This window comes from Rhinoraja longicauda, chromosome 3 (genome assembly GCF_053455715.1).
Source record: "Rhinoraja longicauda isolate Sanriku21f chromosome 3, sRhiLon1.1, whole genome shotgun sequence".
Taxonomy (NCBI): Eukaryota; Metazoa; Chordata; class Chondrichthyes; order Rajiformes; family Arhynchobatidae; genus Rhinoraja; species Rhinoraja longicauda.
Window position 1 is genome coordinate 90,471,713 of NC_135955.1, and position 21,640 is coordinate 90,493,352.

The 21,640-nt window shown below is 45.1% G+C and overlaps 1 protein-coding gene across 1 annotated transcript in view; it reads left to right on the forward strand.

Moving 5' to 3' along the window:
• Positions 1-21,640, forward strand: part of iqgap2 (IQ motif containing GTPase activating protein 2) — a 336,236-nt gene that overhangs the window by 262,211 nt on the left and 52,385 nt on the right. Inside the window, exons 23-28 of the mRNA XM_078396643.1 lie at positions 4,803-5,011; positions 6,810-6,959; positions 13,484-13,647; positions 13,789-14,013; positions 16,654-16,794; positions 20,313-20,397. Of these exons, the coding sequence (XP_078252769.1) occupies positions 4,803-5,011; positions 6,810-6,959; positions 13,484-13,647; positions 13,789-14,013; positions 16,654-16,794; positions 20,313-20,397 (974 nt within the window). The remainder of the gene's footprint in view (positions 1-4,802; positions 5,012-6,809; positions 6,960-13,483; positions 13,648-13,788; positions 14,014-16,653; positions 16,795-20,312; positions 20,398-21,640) is intronic.

The window sequence follows — 21,640 nt, forward strand, 5'->3', positions numbered from 1 at the left end:
GGCAACATCTCTGGAGAGAAGAAATGGGTGATGTTTCGGGTCGAGACACTTCTTCAGACTGATTAGGTTAATTGGCTTCAGTAAAAGTTGTATATTGTCCCTCGCATGTAGGATAGTGCGAGTGTACGTGGTGATTCCTGGTCGGCACGGACTCAATGGGACAAAGGGCCTGTTTCCACGCTGTATCTCTAAAGTCTAAAGTAAAGACCAGTATTTAGGATGAAATAATGATCTGATCTGTAATGATCTGACGGAAGTCATTACAGTTTGCAGCTGTATTTTAATTTTCTACTTGTCCAGCAAGAGGCTGCTATTCCTTTCTCTTGTAGGGATCATGGCGGAGAGGTTATCTGTGGAAAACTGAAGCTCGGTGCTTTCATCTACCGATCTTGTATTAGAGTGCTATATGGGATGTTTGTTGGTGGATGGATAAGAGTTGCAACACTGAGTAGCGAAGAGGACGTGTGTCCGAAGGCAGTTCACTGCTTCGATAAGATCTATGCACTGTGAACCACGTTCGTAGAGTGAGGGGACTGGGCTAAGTGTGTGTAGCTCATTCATTGCCACCCTTTGTACAAGGCTTATTCTCATCAGGAGTCACGAGGAACTGCTGGTGTTTAGTTTCGAGATACAGCGTGGAAGCAGGCGCTTCGACCCACCAGGTCCACGCCGACCATCGATCAATCGTTTACACTAGTTCTATGTTATTCCCAATTTTGCATCCAATTTCCAGAATTTCATTTAATACAGGAATTAGGCAATTTACAGAAGCTAATTCACCTACATTCAAGAGAGAGCTAGATAGAGCTCTTAAGGATAGCGGAATCAGGGGGTATGGGGAGAAGGCAGGAACGGGGTACTGATTGAGAATGATCAGCTATGATCACATTGAATGGTGGTGTTGGCTCGATGGGCCGAATGGCCTCCTCCTGCACCTATTGTCTATTGTCTATTACACGCCCCGCACGTCTTTGGGATGTGGGAGAAAACTGGAGCACCCAGAGGAAACCCATGTGGTAACGGGGAGATCGTGCAAACTCCACCCAGACTGCCCCCATGGTCAAGATCGATACTGGGGCTCTGCCACTGGGAGGCAGTAGCTCTACTTTGATGGAATCTTGAGCAAAACACAATGAGCTGGAGTCACTCAGCAGGTCAGGCAGCATCTGTTCAGCAAAATACAAAGTGCTGGAGTCTGAAGAAGGATTCTGGCCTAAAACGCTGTCTGTTCATTCCCTCCTCGGATTCGACCTGATCTGCTGAGTTTCTCCAGCACTTTGTGCTTTCTTCTCAGTCGGGCCCTCGATGTGTTAACCTTGCCAATCCTGAAATTGTTCTCATGGTCACCTTAAGGTGAACGTTGATCAGATTTGTGTGATACCTTCAACCAGGTCAGGCAGCAGTGTACCCAGTGTAACATTAACCCGGGCCTGCAAAGCAGTGGATGTTGTGCTGGCTTTGCTCAGCTGTGTTGTACTTGCCTAACCGGCTCCAGTCATGACCTTTGCTCCAGTATTTATACTTTAGAGATATAGCGCGGAAACAGGCCATTCGGCCCATGGAGTCCGTGCCGACCTGCGGTCACCCCGTACACTAGCACTATCCTACATACACTCGGTACAATTTAACCAAAGCCAATTAGCCTACAAACCTGTACATCCTTATAGTGTGGGAGTTTTAGTTTCAGTTTAGTTTATTGTCACGTGTACCGAGGTACAGTGAAAAGCTTTTGTGGTGTGCCAACCAGTCAGCAGAAAGACAATACATGATTACAATCGATCCATTTACAATGAATAGGTACACGATAAGGGAATAACGTTTAGTGCAAGGTAAAGCCAACAAAGTCTGATCAAAGATAGTCTGAGAGTCATCAAAGAGGTAGATACTGGAAGAAACCGGAGCACCCGGAGAAAACACACGCAGGTCACAGGGAGAATGTACAAACTCTGTACAGACAGCACCCCTAGTCAGGATCGAACCCATGTCTCTGCCTCTGTAAGGCAGCAGCTCTATGGCTGCGCCACTGAGAATGAACTCCTTTCATTGTTAACATATATTCATGTGTCAACACATGTTCTGGTAGATAAAAACACAATCAACCATGACCCTTGTTTATTTTGGCATTGCATCGTAGGCTAAAAAGTCAAGCACAGAAGTAAATGTCAAGTAATTGTTAGGTTTTGCAAATTCTGTCAGCTGCTGGTAAATTTACACAGAACTGGAATAATAATAATGTGGTTGGATTAAAGCTCAAATGTATACATTCCTCCGATAAGGAAGCATCCGGATAAGGAAGTATGGGTGTCAGAGGTTATGGGGAGAAGGCAGGAGAATGTGGTCAGGAGGGAAAGATAGATCAGCCATGATAGATCTTCCAATTTGTGCGTGGCTTCACACTGGCAATGGAGGCTGAGGACAGACAGGTTGGAATGAGGAGGGAAAAGGAAACGGTTAGCAACCAGGAAACTCCAGCTGACCCTGATGTATAAAGCACAATTGTGCAGCCAAGCTGTTGCCTAACCAATGCACGATGTAGAAGAGGCTGCATTTTAGAGCAAATTACCAGGGATACCACTAGAGTACATTTACATAGTTAAATCGCTGTGAAGAAAGCTAATGACAAGTTGGCCTTCATAGTGAGAGGATTTGAGTATAGGAGTAAGGAGGTCCTACTGCAGTTGTACAGGGCCCTGGTGGGACTGCACCTGGAGTATTGTGTGCAGTTTTGGTCTCCTATTTTGAGGAAATACATTCTTGTTTGCTGATGACACTGTGGTGGTGGGCCGGATCTCCAACAACGATGAGAAGGCCTACCGGGAGGAGGTGGCTGATCTGGCACTCTGGTGTCAGGACAATAGCCTCCTCTTGAATGTCACTAAAACAAAGGAGCTGATTGTGGACTTCAGAAGGGCTAAACATCCAAGGACGTACACGCCACTGGAGATAAATGGGTCTATTGTGGATTGGGTGAGCAGTTTCAAATACTTGGGAGTCCGCATCGCAGAGGATCTGACGTGGGCAACGCACATTGCCGCACTGGTGGGTAAGGCTAAGCAGCGCCTTTACCACCTTAGACAACTGAGGAAATTCAGAGTGTCGCTGAGGATCCTTCATTGCTTCTACTCTGGGGCTGTAGAGAGCATCCTGTCCGGCAACATTACAGTCTGGTTTGGGAACAGCTCTGCCCAGGACAGGATGGCCCTGCAGAGAGTAGTGCGTTCGGCAGAACGCACCATGGGAACTACACTCATCCCCCTGCAGGACCTATACATCAGGAGGTGCAGATCCAGAGCAAGCAAGATCATGAGGGACCCCTGCCACCCCAGTAACGGACTGTTCCAGATGCTACGGTCAGGCAAACGCCTCCGCTGTCACGCTGTGAAAACGGAGAGGATGAGACGGAGCTTCTTCCCTCAGGCCATCAGGACTGTCAACTTTGATAACCCCAGAGACTAAATTTTTGTCGACACTTTTTGTGCTATGTTTAGTAACTTATTAACTTTATTTATATGCTGTAACTGTAATTATTTTTGTGCACAACCCGCAGGCATTGCCACTTTCATTTCACTGCACATCGAGTATGTGTATGTGACAAATAAATTTGACTTGACTTGACTTGACTTGACTTGCTATTGAGGCAGTGCTGCTTAGGTTCACGAGGTTAATTCCCGGGATGGCGGGACTGTCATATGATGAAAGAATGGAGCGACTGGGCTTGTATTCACTGGAATTCAGAAGGATGAGAGGGGATCTTACAGAAACATATACAATTATTAAGGGATTGGACATGCTAGATGCAGGAAACATGTTCCTGATATTGGGGGAGTTCAGAACCAGGGGCCACAGTTAAAGAATAGTTCGACAGAGCTCTAGGGGCTAGTGGAATCAAGGGATATGGGGAGAAGGCAGGCACAGGTTACTGATTGTGGATGATCAGCCATGATGACAATGAATGGCGGTGCTGGCTCGAAGGGACAAATGGCTTCCTCCTGCATCTATGTTTCTATGTTTAATAAGGGGTAGGCCATTTAGAACTGAGACGAGGAAAAACCTTTTCACACAGAGAGTTGTGAATTTGTGGAATTCTCTGCCTCAGAAGGCAGTGGAGGCCGATTCACTGGATGCATTCAAAAGAGAGTTAGATAGAGCTCTTAGGGCTAGCGGAATCAAGGGGTGTGTGGGGAGAAGGCAGGAATGGGGTACTGATTGTGGATGATCAGCCATGATCACATTGAATGGCGGTGCTGGTTCGAAGGGCCGAATGGCCTCCTCCTGCGCCTATTGTCTATGTGTCTGTTTGACTATAAAATACTCTTGAATCTCTTGACTTGACCATGAACTCTTGCTGTGATTTATTTTGCCCTTGTGATGGTGGATTGCTGAAGGTGTGATGGTGGATTGCTGACGGTGTGATGGTGGATTGCTGAAGGTGTGATGGTGGATTGCTGACGGTGTGATGGTGGATTGCTGACGGTGTGATGGTGGATTGCTGAAGGTGTGATGGTGGATTGCTGATGGTGTGATGGTGGATTGCTGACGGTGTGATGGTGGATTGCTGATGGTGTGATGGTGGATTGCTGATGGTGTGATGGTGGATTGCTGATGGTGTGATGGTGGATTGCTGATGGTGTGATGGTGGATTGCTGATGGTGTGATGGTGGATTGCTGATGGTGTGTTGGTCGGCTGACTGTATCATTGGCATGAAGGCGAGAGTGACACAAATACTGGAGAACTTCAATTGCCAGGCATTTTGTTGCTTTCCAGATGACTGACTGTCTTCTGTCCTGTTCTTCCTCTGCAGTCAATGCAGGTGAACCCCCGTTGAATGTAGTGCGTAAGTTCGTACACCTGCTCGACCAAAGTGACCTGGACTTCCAGGAGGAGTTGGAAGTCGCAAGCCTACGAGAAGAGGTTGTTACCAAAATCCGATCCACTCAGCAACTCGAGAAGGACCTCAACCTCATGGACATAAAGATTGGGCTTCTCGTGAAAAACAGGATCACGTTGCAGGTCTTTTTTCTATTTTCCATGCAGTCCCTTCCAATTCCCCTTCCTGCTTCTCCAACGTTCCTTATTCTGGCGTGTCCCACTTCCACACATTTTCACCCTCCCTTCCACTGCCTGTTGCCCATCCTGACAACGCTACCCTCATTTAAATTATTTCCCTCGCTTTCCACGCCTTGGGTGGCATCTTGGCACAGCGGTAGAGTTGTTGCCTTTAGAATGCCAGAGACCCGAGTTCAATCCTGACTGTGGGTGCTGTCGGTACGCAGTTTGAACGTTCTCCCTGTGATCGCGAAGGTTTTCCCTGGTTTCATCCCACACATCAAAAAGTATATGTTTGCCGGTTAACTGGCTTCGGTAAAAGTTGTAAACTGTCCCTGCTGTGTAGGATAGTGTCGATGTACGGCGATCGCTGGTCGGCGCGGACTCGGTGGGCCGAAGGGACTGTTTCTATTTTATATAAACATCGCACAAAAAGTAAGGAAATTTGTGTTTGGTAGATTATTTCTTTGTTGTAACAATGCTTCTTGGCAATAAATCTTATACCGTTGGAAAGCCTGTTTATTTCCCTTTTAAATGGTGCCACATTTGTAAGGAACATGCATTTGTGGGATGAGCAGCACAGCTGAGTATGTGGGTTGCGACCATGAAAAATCTGCCAAATCTTCTCTGCCAATGCTAATGGTATAAGATTTATTGCCAAGAAGCATTGTTACAACAAAGAAATAATCTACCAAACACAAATTTCCTTACTTTTTGTGCTATGTTTATATAATCAAAAAATACTTTATTCAAGTAATAAATATTTACAAAACATCTTCTTTTCCACAACCCCATCCGACATTTCCGGAGGTTACACATTCAATGCAGATATTCATTTCCAATTTTACACAGAATCCCTTATTTGGAGGGGCGTCTCCACTACACCCCATGTGCAGCAGCGGAAGGACCCTAGACTGTGGTCCTCCCCCACAGGGCCTTGGCGTTGGCTGCACCGAGCTTCAGTGCGTTCCTCAGCACGTACTCCTGCAGTCTGCAGCGGGCCAGTCAGCAACATTCCCCGACGGACAGCTCGCTCCGCTGGGAGGTCAACAAAGCTCGGGCAGACCAAAGAGCGTCTTTCACCGAGTTGATGACCTTCCAGCAACACTCGATGTCAGTCTCCAAATGCGTCCCTGGGAACAGTCCGTAGATCACAGAGTTCTCTGTGACGGAGCTGCTCGGAATAAATCTGTATCTCTAAACTAAACTAAACTAAACATGTGCTGATTCAATCAAACTTACATTCTAATGTCCCACTGGATACATCTTTAAGACATTATCAGAGGGCAAAACAATTATCCGAGGAAGTAGACCGGGATCACTAATCAGTCCACAAGCGTGCATCGCTATTCCCCAAAATCACAGCTCATCTTCTGTCCTTGGTATTTTCCTGCCCATTTCCTTCTCCCTTTATCGCATCGAGCATCCCGAAGTTTATCAATCATTGCTTTGAAAGCAATCAATGACTGGGCCAGCAGAATCGAGAATTGCAATGATTTGCCGCCCAGACTGGGTGGCTGTGGGCTGAGATTCATGTATTCATAGAAACGTAGCAAAATAGGTGCAGGAGTAGGCCATTCGGCCCTTCGAGCCAGCACCGCCATTCAATACGATCATGGCTGATCATCTAAAATCAGTACCCAGTTCCTGCTTTTTCCCCATATCCCTTGATTCCGTCAGCCCGAAGAGCTAAATCTAACTCTCTCTTGATTCAACGCAAAATCGTCCTTATTTTGATCCCCCTCCCCTATTTCTTCAACAGGATGTTATTTCCCACAGTAAGAAAATGGACAAGAAGAATAAGGGCCAGTCTATGGAAGTGATTTCGAGTGACAAGCAAGGACTAAAGTCACTCAGCAAAGAGAAAAGGAAAAAGCTCGAGGCTTACCAACATCTATTCTACCTACTGCAGGTAAGAGCACGCATTGTTGCAGGCAATATGTCATAATAGGCAATGTGCTACAGGCAATATTACATAACACGAATTGCACAAGACTTTTGGTTTCGCGTTTCTTGTGGTGAAATTGGTTTGGGAGATATCGTTACAGCGCTTGAACTTTCTAGTCCATTGTTCTATAGACAATAGACAATAGTGCAGGAGGAGGCCATTCGGCCCTTCGAGCCAGCACCTCCATTCAATGTGATCATGGCTGATCATTCTCAATCAGTACCCCGTTCCTGCCTTCTCCCCATACCCCCTGACTCTGCTATCCTTAAGAGCTCTATCCAGCTCTCTCTTGAATGCATTCAGAGAATTGGCCTCCACTGCCTTCTGAGGCAGAGAATTCCACAGATTCACAACTCTCTGACTGAAAAAGTTTTTCCTCGTCTCAGTTCTAAATGGCCTACCCCTTATTCTTAAACTGTGGCCCCTTGTTCTGGACTCCCCCAACATTGGGAACATGTTTCCTGCCTCTAACGTGTTCCTGCTTCATCAGCCTACACAGAAATTTGGACGGATGTTGTATTACGCCAGGTTGCACTGATCCAGGTTCAAGCCTCGTGCTCAAGGGTCAGGCTGACGATTGCAGGCATTTGTAAAACAAGGCTTAAAGATCGATAGACACAAAACGCTCAGCGAGTCGGACAGCGTCTCTGAAGAAAAGGAATAGGCGACGTTTCGGGTCGAGACCCTTCTTCAGACCAAGGCTGTTAAACACACAACAAACGTTTTATCACAGGCCCTCGGTACACGTGACAATAAAATAAATGAAACGAAACAAAACTAATTTGTTTAAACTCATTCTTAAAAGTAAACATTTTAAATATATTTAAGCAAGCTGTGAAGCTGTTCTTAATTAATTAAAATGCTAAATATACATGAGGGAGTGGAGCACAAACTTGTCATTTTGATGACGTTTGATAGCCCCCTTCAAGGGCGAATTATGGAGCAGACCAAATGGTCACATGCACGTGGAGTTGTTCTGTGCATTGGTGCAGAAGGTGCATGGTGACGCAGCGGTAGAGTTACAGCGCTTGCAGTGCCTGAGACCCAGGTTTGACCCCGACTACAACTGCTGCCTGTACGGAGTTTGTACGTTCTCCTCGTGGGTTTCCTCCGAGATCTTCGGTTTCCTCCCACACTCTAAAGACGTACCGGTTTGTAGGTTAATTGGCTTTGGAAGAAGTGTATCTTGTCCTTAATGGGTGTAGGCTAACGTTAGTGTGTGGGGATCGCTGTGTGGACCGAAGGGTTTGTTTCCACGCTGTACCACTAAACTAAACTAAAAAAATGGAGAACAGGCAACTGTGTGCGGTGCAGTTAGTTGATCATTCTCTACGTACCCACTAGCCAGCTGCCAGTGCTTTGTGGCCCATTGTACAGTGCTGACCCTCGTGCCCAGTGTAAAGTACCTTGAATGAAAGGAATTATTGCTTCGTAGCGCTTAACAATGTGTGATACGTGGCATCTCGATAATATGAAGTAGCTTGCTCACTTAACTTGGCCTCCAATTCACTATTTGGTGGGCAGAGTAGAGGTCAAGGAACGAGGTACAGGGCCCTAATGAGACCGCACCTGGAGTACTGTGTGCAGTTTTGGTCTCTAAATTTGAGGAAGGATATTCTTGCTATTGAGGGCGTGCAGCGTAGGTTTACTAGGTTAATTCCCGGAATGGCGGGACTGTCGTATGTTGAAAGGCTGGAGCGACTAGGCTTGTATACACTGGAATTTAGAAGGATGAGAGGGGATCTTATCGAAACGTATAAAATTATTAAGGGGTTGGACACGTTAGAGGCAGGAAACATGTTTCCAATGTTGGGGGAGTCCAGAACCAGGGGCCACAGTTTAAGAATAAGGGGTAGGCCATTTAGAACAGAGATGAGGAAAAACTTTTTCAGTCAGAGAGTTGTAAATCTGTGGAATTCTCTGCCTCAGAAGGCAGTGGAGGTCAGTTCTCCGAATGCATTCAAAAGAGAGCTAGATGGAGCTCTTAAGGATAGCGGAGTCAGGGGGTATGGGGAGAAGGCAGGAACGGGGTACTGATTGAGAATGATCAGCCATGATCACATTGAATGGTGGTGCTGGCTCGAAGGGCCGAATGGCCTACTCCTGCACCTATTGTCTATTGTCTATTGACTTGAAGCTAAATGACAGGAGCCATTCCATAAGAGGAATAGATCGGGTGGACGCACAGAGTCTTTTGCCCAGAATAGGTGAATCGTGGACCAGAGGACACGGGTTTAAGGTGAGGGGGGAAAGATTTACTAGGAATCTGAGAGGTAACTTTTTCACACAAAGGGTGGTGGGTGTCTGGAACGAGCTGCCAGAGGAGGTAGTTAATCCTAGGACTATCACAATGTTTAAGAAACATTTAGACAGGTACACGGATAGGACACGTTTGGAGGGCTACGGGCCAAACGCAGGTAGGTGGGGCTAGTGTAGGTGGGACATGCTGGCCAGTGTGGGCAAGTTGGGCCGAAGTGCCTGTTTCCACACTGTATGACTCTGAGTTCCCTACTGGAATCAGTCTCACAAACACAAGCGTGCTGTCATAGTGCAGCTGATCACAGAGCATCCTCCTGCTGTCAGCAATTCATATGTTAGCCACCCGATTGTGTCATAATACTGCAAAAGATATTTAACCTTAATAAAACTGTGCAGACGTCAACATGGTTCTGGCAAGTGAGCACCATCCATTTTCACAAGAGAGCAGGTTTAAACTTTACTCTTCCCTTGCATTTTATCCTTGACCGGACGTTGCTGGCTTTCCCTTGCACTAAACGTCATTCCCTTATCATGTATCAATACACTGTAAATGGATCGATGGTAATCATGTATTGTCTTTCTGCTGACCGGTCAGCGCGCTGCAGAAAGCTGTTCACTGTACCTCGGTACACGTGACAATAAACTAAACTGTACTGAAACTGAACATTTTGTGAAAGGCTTTCCTCGGGTTTGAGCTGCGGTTTCAGATGCAGGTCGCCCCCAGGTTTACGGCACAGGGTCTGTTCTGTAAACTATTTGTCGGCCGGATGTGGGAAATGCAACCACGACCAGAGTTCCCGCACGGCAGAAGACATTGGAAACATGTTCCCAATGTTGAGGGAGTCCAGAACCAGGGACCACAGTTTGAGAATAAGGGGTGAGCCATTTAGAACGGAGATGAGGAAAAACTTTTTCAGTCAGAGAGTTGTGAATCTGTGGAATTCTCTGCCTCAGAAGGCAGTGGAGGCCAGGCTAATGTAACCCCACTTTTTAAAAAGGGAGGGAGAGAGAAAACGGGGAATTATAGACCAGTTAGCCTAACATCGGTAGTGGGGAAAATGCTAGAGTCAGTTATTAAAGATGTGATAGCATCACATTTGGAAAGTGGTGAAATCATCGGACAAACTCAGCATGGATTTACCAAAGGCAAATCATGTCTGACGAATCTTATAGAATTTTTCGAGGATGTAACTAGTAGAGTGGATAAGGGAGAACCAGTCGATGTGTTATATCTGGACTTTCAGAAGGCCTTCGACAAGGTCCCACATAGGAGATTGGTGTACAAACTTGAAGCACACGGTATTGAGGGTTCAGTGTTGAGGTGGATAGAAAATTGGTTGGCGGACAGGAAGCAAAGAGTAGGAATAAACGGGTCCTTTTCGGAATGGCAGGCAGTGACTAGTGGGGTACCGCAAGGCTCAGTGCTGGGACCCCAGTTATTTACAGTGTATATTAATGATTTGGACGAGGGAATTGAATGCAACATCTCTAAGTTTGCGGATGACACGAAGCTGGATAGATTAGGCGAGTGGGCAAATGCATGGCAAATGCAATATAATGTGGATAAATGTGAGGTTATCCACTTTGGCGGCAAGAACAGGAAAGCAGAGTATTACCTGAATGGTGACCGATTGGGAGAAGGGGAGATGCAACGTGACCTGGGTGTCATGGTGCACCAGTCATTGAAAGCAAGCATGCAGGTGAAGCAGGCAGTGAAGAAAGCGAATGGTATGTTGGCATTCATAGCAAGAGGATTTGAGTTTAGGAGCAGGGAGGTTCTGCTGCAGTTGTACAGGGCCTTGGTGAGACCGCACCTGGAGTATTGTGTGCAGTTTTGGTCTCCTAACCTGAGGAAAGACGTTCTTGCCTTAGAGGGAGTACAGAGAAGGTTCACCAGATTGATCCCTGGGATGGCGGGACTTTCATATGAGGAAAGACTGGATAGACTGGGCTTGTACTCGCTGGAATTTAGAAGACTGAGGGGGGATCTTATAGAAACATATAAAATTCTTAAGGGGTTGGAGAGGCTAGATGCGGGAAGATTGTTCCCGATGTTGGGGGAGTCCAGAACCAGGGGTCACAGCTTAAGGATAAGGGGGAAGTCTTTTAGGACCGAGATGAGAAAACATTTCTTCACACAGAGAGTGGTGAGTCTGTGGAATTCTCTGCCACAGAAGGTAGTTGAGGCCAGTTCATTGGCTATATTTAAGAGGGAGTTAGATGTGGCCCTTGTGGCTAAAGGGATCAGGGGGTATGGAGAGAAGGCAGGTACAGGCTACTGAGCTGGATGATCAGCCATGATCATATTGAATGGCGGTGCAGGCTCGAAGGGCCGAATGGCCTACTCCTGCACCTATTTTCTATGTTTCTATGTCTATGTTTCTCTGAATGCATTCAAGAGAGAGCTAGATAGAACTCTTAAGGATAGCGGAGTCAGGGGGTATGGGGAGAAGGTAGGAACGGGGTACTGATTGAGAATGATCAGCCATGATCACATTGAATGGTGGTGCTGGCTCAAAGGGCCGAATGGCCTCCTCCTGCACCTATTGTCTATTGTCTATTGTCTAAGACGCCCGCTGCGGCAGGCAAATACATCCCACCCGGTCTCCCATAAGCCAGCTCAGTCTGTACACAAATCCGGCATTCATGAGATGGGGATCACCAGTAATGTTCCCAAATTTGAGTAACAGAGAATCATAGAAAATAGGTGCAGGAGGAGGCCATTCGGCCCTTCGAGCCAGCACCGCCATTCAACATGATCATGGCTGATCATCCAAAATCATTACCCCGTTCCTGCTTTCTCCCCATATTCCTTGATTCCTTTAGCCCTAAGAGCTATATCTAACTCACTCTTGAAAACATCCAGTGAATTGGCCTCCACTGCCATCTGTGGCAGAGAATTCCACAGATTCACAACTCTCTGGGTGAAAAAGTATTTCCTCATCTCAGTCCTAAATGGCATACCCCTAATTCTTAAACTGTAACCCCTGGCTCTGGACTCCCCCAACATCGGGAATATTTTTCCCGCATCTAGCCTATCCAACTCCTTAAGAATATTATATGTTTCTATAAGATCCCCTCTCATCCTTCTAACTTCCAGTGAATACAAGCCCAGTCGATCCATTCTTTCATCATATGTCAGTCCCGACATCCCGGGAAATTAACCTAGTGAACCTACGTTGCATTTCCTCAATAGTAAGAATGTCCTTCCTCAAATGAGGAGACCAAAACTGCAAACAATACTCCAGGTGCGGTCTCACCAGGACCCTGAACAACTGCATTAGGACCGTGCTCCTATACTCCAATCCTCTCGCTATGAAGGCTCAACGTGCCAATTGCTTTCTTCACTGCCTGCTGTGCCTGCATGCTTACTTTCAGTGACTGATGTACAAGGACACCCATGTCTTATTACACCTCCCCTTTGCATAATCTGACACCATTCAGATAATGGTAGACATAAAATGCTGGAGTAACTCAGCGGGTCAGGCATTATCTCTGGAGAGAAGGAATGGGTGACGTTTCGGGTCGAGACCCTTCTTCATACCCATTTGATCAGTCTGGAGAAGGGTCCTGACCCGAAAAGTCACCCATTCCTTCTCTCCAGAGATGCTGCCTGACCCACTGAGTTACTTCAGCATTTTTGGTCTACCTTCGATTTAAACCAGCATCTGCAATTTTCTTTCCTACCATTCATCTGCCTTCCTGTTCTTGCCACCAAAGTGGATAACCTCACATTTATCCATATTACACTGCATCTGCCCACTCACCCAACCTATCCAAGTCACCCTGCAGTCTCATAGCATCCTCCTCGCAGCTCACACTGCCACCCAACTTTGTGTCATCCACAAACCTGGAGATGATTCATTTAATTTCTTCGTCTAAATCGTTGGATTTCTTCTTGCAAGGGATAGTGAATCTATGGCATTCTGAACCTTGGACGGTTGTGATGGATAAGTTATAGAAACATAGAAAATAGGTGCAGGAGTAGGCCATTTGGGCCTTCGAGCCAGCACCGCCATTCAATATGATCATGGCTGATCATCCAAATCAGTGCCCTGTTCCTGCTTTCTCCCCACATCCCTTGATTCCGTTAGCCCTAGGAGCCCTAACTCTAGATTAGGTCATGCATGCGATGAATAGAAAACTCGTAGGCGTATGTTGCAAGGATGTATATTGTTATACATAAATATGCCTGCTTTTTTAATTATTGTTTGTTTGGTCTCTCCTAGACAAATCCAGCCTATTTGGCCAAATTGATCTTCCAGATGCCCCAAAACAAATCAACCAAATTCATGGATACAGTCATCTTCACCTTGTACAACTATGCTTCAAACCAGAGAGAAGAATATCTTCTACTGAAGCTTTTCAAGACTGCATTGGAAGAGGAGATCAAGTATGTGTTCCAGCTAACTCAATCACTTCACCCTTGCCTCTCCTCTGCTGGAAGCAGTAGTTTGTGGTGGGGCTGGGGGTTTTGTTTCTTAGGAATTGTGTGTATTAGAGCTCCTTAACTTTGCATTTTACTTCACAACAGATCTAAAGTGGACCAAGTTCAGGAAATAGTCACTGGAAACCCCACGGTGATTAAAATGGTGGTCACCTTTAACCGGGGTACCCGAGGGCAAAACGCACTCAGACAGCTGCTTGCTCCAGTCGTGAAAGAAATCATGGAAAATAAAACACTCGCCATAAACACAAACCCAGTGGAGGTGTACAAGGCCTGGGTGAATCAGATGGAGATGCAAACTGGTGAAGCCAGGTTAGTAGTAGTAATCTGCAAATGAATTTAATGCATACGTATGTGCCATAGGGTTGTGTGTTTACCTTTGCTTTTACTATTGTAGGTAAGGTGGTAGTGCAGCTGTCTCACTGCGGGTTTGTCGGTCGATTGGCTTCTGTAAAAGTAGCCCTGGAGTGTAGGTGGTGGGATAAGTTAAAACTAGTGTGAACAAGTGATCTGTGGTCAGTCCGGTTGCCAACTTTCTCTCTCCCAAATAAGGGACAAAAGGTGACGTCACCGCCCTGCGCCCCACATGGCCTCACCCAGCCAGCGGTTAAATGCTCCCACTCCACCAATGGCAGCCACCCGGGCCGCGAGGCGGGTTGCTACATAACCTCTGTTAGGCGGAACCCGGGCCTCTGGGCCTACAATGTCCGGGCCCACAGCGGCCCCCGGGCCTCCAGTGTCCGGGCCTACAGTGTCTGGGCCTACAGTGCCCCCCGGGCCTAAAACGTGACAAGGGCGGTCCCATACAGGACAAACCAATTTAGCCCAATCTACGGGATGTCTCGGCTAATACGAGACAGTTGACAACCCTAGTGGTCAGTGTGGACTCAGTGGGCCCAAGGACCTGTTTCTGTGGAGATGAGGAACTTGGAAGGGTCGGGCGTTCCTCATCTCCACATTTCCATGCTGTATCTCTAAACTAAACAGTTGCTGCTGGTAACTTGTAAAAGTTCTAGTCCATTGCTTTAGGTTGTCAGAAAAGAAGTGGGCCGCAGAGTGTATTTTGGCCCAGTGCAATGCCACGAAAGGTCTCTGTACAAATGACTGTTAAGTTTATTTAAATGGCTTGCTTTTGACCATTATCTTAAGCTAGTTTCATGACTGATAAGTAGTTTAGGAAGAATGTCAAGATTGTGGAGATGGCACAGAATGAATTCAAGGGATGAACAGTTGCAAATTATGAGTGAACCCTAAAGAATTCAGGACTTCATTTCAGTAGAATTAAAAAATTAAGAGTTCACCATATAGAGATTTCAAATAAGTAACAATGGGTTGGGTTCAATTTCTGGTCCCACCATTACCAAAAGTACAAAGAGAACTGCAGACCCAAGGTATTGCAGATGCTGGCTTACACAAAAAGAGGAGCGGCACGGTGGCGCAGCGGTAGAGTTGCTGCCTTAAAGCACCGGAGACACGGGTTCAATCCTGTCTACGGGTGCTTGTCTGTACGGAGTTTGTACATTCTCCCCGTGACCTGAATCAGAATCAGAATCAGAATCAGAATAGCCTTTATTGTCATCCAAAAAAAACAAGTCTTTTGGACGAAATTCCAGTACCCACAGTCCAACAATAAGAGCAATAAAAATAAGCATTTACACACACAATCACAAACCAACACAAAACAACAAAAAAAAGAATCATCCATCACAGTGAGTCTCCTCCAGTCACCTCCTCACTGTGATGGAAGGCCAGAATTTCTTTTCTCTTCCCCTGCCGTCTTCTCCCACGGTCAGGCTGTTGAAGTTGCCACGTCGCGGCGGTCGGGACTCCCGACATTGAAGCCCCCGCCGGGGGCTTGGGTTTTCCTGCTTGGGTTTTCTCCGAGATCTTCGATTTCCTCCCACACTCCAAAGACGTACAGGTTTGTAGGCTAATTGGCTTGGTATGAATGTAAATTGTCCCCAGTGTAAGATTGTGTTAATGTTCGTGGATCGCTGGTCTGTGCAAACTCATTGGGACGAAGGACCTGTTTTGGCGCCGTATCTCTAAACTATACTAAACTAAGAGACAAAATGCTGGAGTAATTCAGCTGGTCAGGTAGCATCACTGGAGAACATGGATAGGGGACATTTTGGGTTGGGTTTCTTCTTCAGATTGGGGTTATTTTAATATGCCATCACATTCAACATAGACATTGTGGGCCAAAGGGTATGTTCCTGTTTAGTGTTCTCATATTGTAGAATTCAATACTGAGCCAAAAAGGCTGCCACATGCCCATGCTGTTCCTCAGGCTTGCAATGGACCTCATTGTAACAATACAGTAAGAAAGAGAGCAATAAATGAAATTGGGGGTGAGAAATTTGTTTGTTGTAGGAGTTAGTTGAAATAATCAGCTCACACAACTTGTCTCATTTTGAACTACAAATTATGTAGGATTGTAGACACTGAGAAATGTATTTTAAGCATCTACAATCCAAGCGATTCCCATCCGTTTCTATCCGTACTCTAACTTCTGAAACTTAAGTAAATTAAGTTAGTAATTAGAGTAAGAAAATAACTGCAGATGCTGGTACAAATCGAAGGTATTTATTCACAAAATGCTGGAGTAACTCAGCAGGGCAGGCAGCATCTCAGGAGAGAAGGAATGGGCGACGTTTCGGGTCGAGACCCTTCTTCAGACTGAAGAAGGGTCTCGACCCGAAACGTCGCCCATTCCTTCCATCCTGAGATGCTGCCCGACCTGCTGAGTTACTCCAGCATTTTGTGAATAAGTTAGTAATTAACTTAGTTACTTAGTCGGTAACTTGATTAAAATGATGGGGAGTTCCCTGCCCTAATGAAATGGAACTCAATTTAATTTTTGACCGTATTTTGATCAGAGTCTATTCGAAACTAGATGCCCTAAATTCTGTTCCGAACGCGGTGGTGGTAAAAATGTCTTTGTGTTTGCAGCAAACTACCATATGATGTAACAACAGAGCAGGCTCTGTCACATGAAGAAGTGAGGTCAAAACTGGAATCATCCATGCAAAATCTCCAGCTGGTCACCGACAAGGTTCTCACATCCATATGCACGTCCTTGGATGCCATTCCGTAAGTATCAAATGTCATGTCATTCAGAAGGTGGCCGTTCAGCTCACCGTGCTTATGCCAGCCCTTGGAAAGAATAGATCGTAGACTCATAACCGATAGGAGCAGAATTAGACCATTCGGCCCATCAAGTCTACGCCGCCATTCAATCATGGCTGATCTACGGCGGCACGGTGGCGCAGCGGTAGAGTTGCTGCCTTACAGCGAATGCAGCGCCGGAGACTCAGGTTCGATCCTGACTACGGGTGCTGTAGTGTACGGAGTTTGTACGTTCTCCCCGTGACCTGCGTGGGTTTTCTCCGAGATCTTCGGTTTCCTCCCACACTCCAAAAAATGTACAGGTTTGTGTTGTAGGTTAATTGGCTGGGCAAATGTAAAAATTGGCCCTGGTGGGTGTAGGATAGTGTTAATGTGCTGGGATCGCTGGGCGGCACGGACTTGGTGGGCCGAAAAGGCCTGTTTCCGGCTGTATATATATGATATGATGATATGATATGATACACGAACAACATGTATCAGAAAGTAAAACAATTTGTTTACTTCAAACCTATTGAATCTAATGAAAGATCTCTTTCAAAACTTGATTTTTATTTACCCATCAATTTAAAACCAAATTTGGATTATTTCCAGACTTGGTCATTATGGTGAAATCTTTCTGTCCTGAAGAAATTTGCATAAATGTTTCTGTTTTACCATAGTGTGAAAATACGCCCTTCCGCCGAACTTGCCCACGCCAACTAACATGCCCCATCTACATTAGTCCCACCTGCCCACGTTTGGCCCATATCCCTCTAAACCGATCCTATCCATGTACCTGTCCAAATGTCTCTTAAACATTATGATAGTACCTGCCTCAACTGCCTCTCTGGCAAATCGTTTCATTTACCCACCACCCTTTGTGTAAAAACAAAAGTTACCCCTCAGGCACGTAATAATTATTTGCCCCCGCCCCTCTCCACACTTTAAACCTTTGTTCTATTCTCGATTCCCCTAATCTGGGCTAAATACTCTGAGCATTGACCTTAACTATTACTCTCATGATCGTGTACACGTGAGAGGAATAGATTGTTCCTGTCAGTACTAACGTTTTATTCACAAAATGCTGGAGTAACTCAGCAGGTCAGGCAGCATCTCGGGAGAGAAGGAATGGGTGACGTTTTCAGAAGGGTCTCGACCCGAAACATCACCCATTCCTTCTCTCCCGAGATGCTGCCTGACCTGCTGAGTTACTCCAGCATTTTGCGAATAAATCGATTTGTACCAGCATCTGCAGTTATTTTCTAGTACTAACGTTTTATTAGTTTACACGGGCACCTCTCAAAATCTTTATATTAATATTTCTCTCCAGTCTAAAACTGCTGGAGGAAACGATATTAAGATACCCATTTTCACTTTCAAGATGTTATATATGTGCTAGTGTACTGAAGCCACAAAGGTCAATACAAAATGCAACTTAGCCACAATGGTTTTATGGCTTTAAAACTTGGGTGTTCGTGGGAAATGTGAATGGAAAACTTGTACGTAAATCCAATATCCTTGTCGATGAGCAAATTGTTCTGAAAATTTTAGGTTTAGATTTATTATTGGACGGAGGTACAGTGTAAAGCTGTTTTGCATGTTTACTGTCCTAAAGTACAGTGAAAAGGCTTTGTATTGCTTGCTATCCAATCAAACCATATAATGCCATACATAAGTGCAATCAAGTCAAACTCAAGTGCAAATATATAGATCAACGGGGAGGTCACAGGGTGCAGAATATCGTCCTCGGCATTGTAGCGCATCAGTTCCTTAGACAAAGTCCAATGTCTGCAATGGGGTAGAAGTGAATCAGACTAGCTCGTGGAAGGAACATTTCGAAGCCTGATAACAGAGGGGATAAAGCTGTTCCTGAGTACCTGCCTGCTTTAAGTGACATAACCCCACGTGAAGTGCTCTCAGCAAAAGTTCTCATCCCCTTTAATAGAGGCAGGCTGCCCTTAAATGGTATCAACAGTTTGATATTGACAGACCTGTCAAACTTGCCTGTCAAAAAAACAGCACAAGTAATGCTACCTGCCCATTACTTTTTATGTTAATATTTTTATATTTTATTTTTAGTTGTGTTAGGAGTATTTATTGAATATGTACCTAAGATGTGGTTTAAACCAATTTCTATTCCATCTTTTGTTTTGAATTATGCTTTGAGTTAATTGTCTAGCCAATCCAGCTAATGTATTCTGATCTTGATAATTGCACTTGTAAACAATTCATTGCTGCCCCCAAATTAGGATGAATCCTGATGATTTTGTATACTTCATTTCACACTGGTGGGAAGTGAATACAAAATGAATATCAGGGCGGCACAGTGATGCAGCGGTAGAGTTTCTAGACTTTCATAATGATATGAACAGATGCACAAAGACCCTTGTCTATTTAATCTAGGGCTCCTCACTGTAGTCATCTTCAGAGAAGTGTGATAGTTGTTGTTCACATTCTTTCTCCAGTACTACTTATGGGCTGCCAGTTAAATCAAGTTTATTTTGGATCGAAATGAACTATTATGTTAAAAGAGTAAAAAAACATCAGAAACTATTTAAACATTCTGTAGTTAACATGCAAAAATTTACAAAATCCCTACTTTTTGCCTTCTCACATGCTGTAAAAGTTGCTTTCCTTTAAATTGATTAGCTTACTTATCGAACTAATCATTAAAGTTTGGTTTCACAAAATGCTGGAGTAACTCAACAGGTCAGGCAGCATCCCGGGAGAGAAGGAATGGGTGACAATAGACAATAGGTGCTGGAGGAGGCCATTCGGCCCTTCGAGCCAGCACCACCATTCAATGTGATCATGGCTGATCATTCTCAATCAGTACACCGTTCCTGCCTTCTCCCCATACCCCCTGACTCCGCTATCCTTAAGAGCTCTATCTAGCTCTCTCTTGAATGCATTCAGAGAATTGGCCTCCACTGCCTTCTGAGGCAGAGAATTCCACAACTCTCTGACTGAAAAAGTTTTTCCTCATCTCAGTTCTAAATGGCCTACCCCTTATTCTTAAACTGTGGCCCCTTGTTCTGGACTCCCCCAACATTGGGAACATGTTTCCTGCCTCTAACGTGTCCAACCCCTTAATAATCTTATACGTTTCGATAAGATCTACAGACTGAAGAAGGGTCTCGACCCGAAACGTCACCCATTCCTTCTCTCCTGAGATGCTGCCTGACCTGCTGAGTTACTCCAGTATTTTGTGAAATAAATACCTTCGATTTGTACCCGCATCTGCAGTTATTTTCTTACATTAACGTTTGGTTTATCCTTGTGCTGAATGAGTGACTTTAACTTCCCTGTAGGGGGCACAAGAGCATTTTCTTTATTAACTTGGTAAAATGACTCGCATTAAAAACACTTTCAACAGCATTTAATTTTCTTTTGTTTTAAGTTTCAAACCAGTTTGTGTTTTGTCATGCTTGAATTCATTTTTTACACCGATGTTAATTTTTTTTTTTCCATTTCTCATTGTTTTAATCCATTTGTCTGTGTAGTTATGGAATGAGGTACATAGCCAAAGTTCTGAAGAACTCGCTTCATGAGAAATTTCCAGATTCCACTGAAGATGAACTACTAAAGGTAGCTGTGTGCAAGTCTATTGTTAGATTTTATTTTTCACTGGCCTCACTAGGGCTGGCAAGTTATGTCCCAAAATGTCATCCATTTTGGATCAAAGGCCACTTCAACAACTGTTTTTGAAAAAATATTACAAGGGGTGTTAGCTTTTATTTCTTATGTCCATGAAAGGCAGCGGTAGAGTTGCTGCCTTACAGCGAATGCAGCGCCGGAGACTCAGGTTCGATCCTGACTACGGGCGCCGTCTGTACGGAGTTTGTACGTTCTCCCCGTGACCTGCGTGGGTTTTCTCCGAGATCTTCGGTTTCCGCCCACACTCCAAAGACGTGCAGGTTTGTAGGTTAATTAGCTGGGTAAATGTAAAAAATTGTCCCTGGTGTGTGTAGGATAGTGTTAATGTGCGGGGATCGCTGGGCGGCGCGGACTTGGTGGGCCGAAAGGGCCTGTTTCCGCGTTGTAGAATCTAAATCTAAAATCTAAAAAAAATGCATTAAAAGTGGGGCAACCTTGTTGAAATTTTTTAATAGTTTTGTATTGATTTTATAAAGTGATTTTGTTCAGTCGCTCCATTCTTTCATAATATGACCATCTCGGGAATTAACCTCGTGAACGTACACTGCACTCCCTCAATAGCAAGAATGTCCTTCAACTTGTTACCCTTTAGAGTTATACAGCTTGGAAACAGGCCCATTGGCACAACTTCATGATGATGATTATTTTGCATCCCTGACCTCATCCCAATTGCCTGTATTTGGCCCACATCCCTCAAAGCCTTTTTTATCTATCCATGTACCCATAGAAATACATGGATAGGACAGATTTAGAGGGATGTGGGCCAAACACAGGCAGGTGAGAACAGTGCAGATGGAACATGTTGGTCAGTGTGGGCAAGTTGGGCTGAAAGGCCTGTTTCCACACTCTATGGCTCTGTGGCTCTCTGACTCTCAAAATATGTCCTTTAAAAATTCGTAATCATAATTTTATTAGCCAAGTATGTTTTGCAACATACAAAGAATTTGGTTTGCCTTACAGTCATACCAAATATAGTCACAAGACACACAACTACATAAAATTTGACGTAAACATCCACCACAGCGGCTCCTCCACAGTTCCCACTGTGATGGAAGGCAATAAGGTCTTGTCTGTAGTGGTACCTGAATCTACACTTCCACTGACAGTTACATAGAAACATAGAAAATAGGTGCAGGAGTAGGCCATTCGGCCCTTCGAGCCTGCACCGCCATTC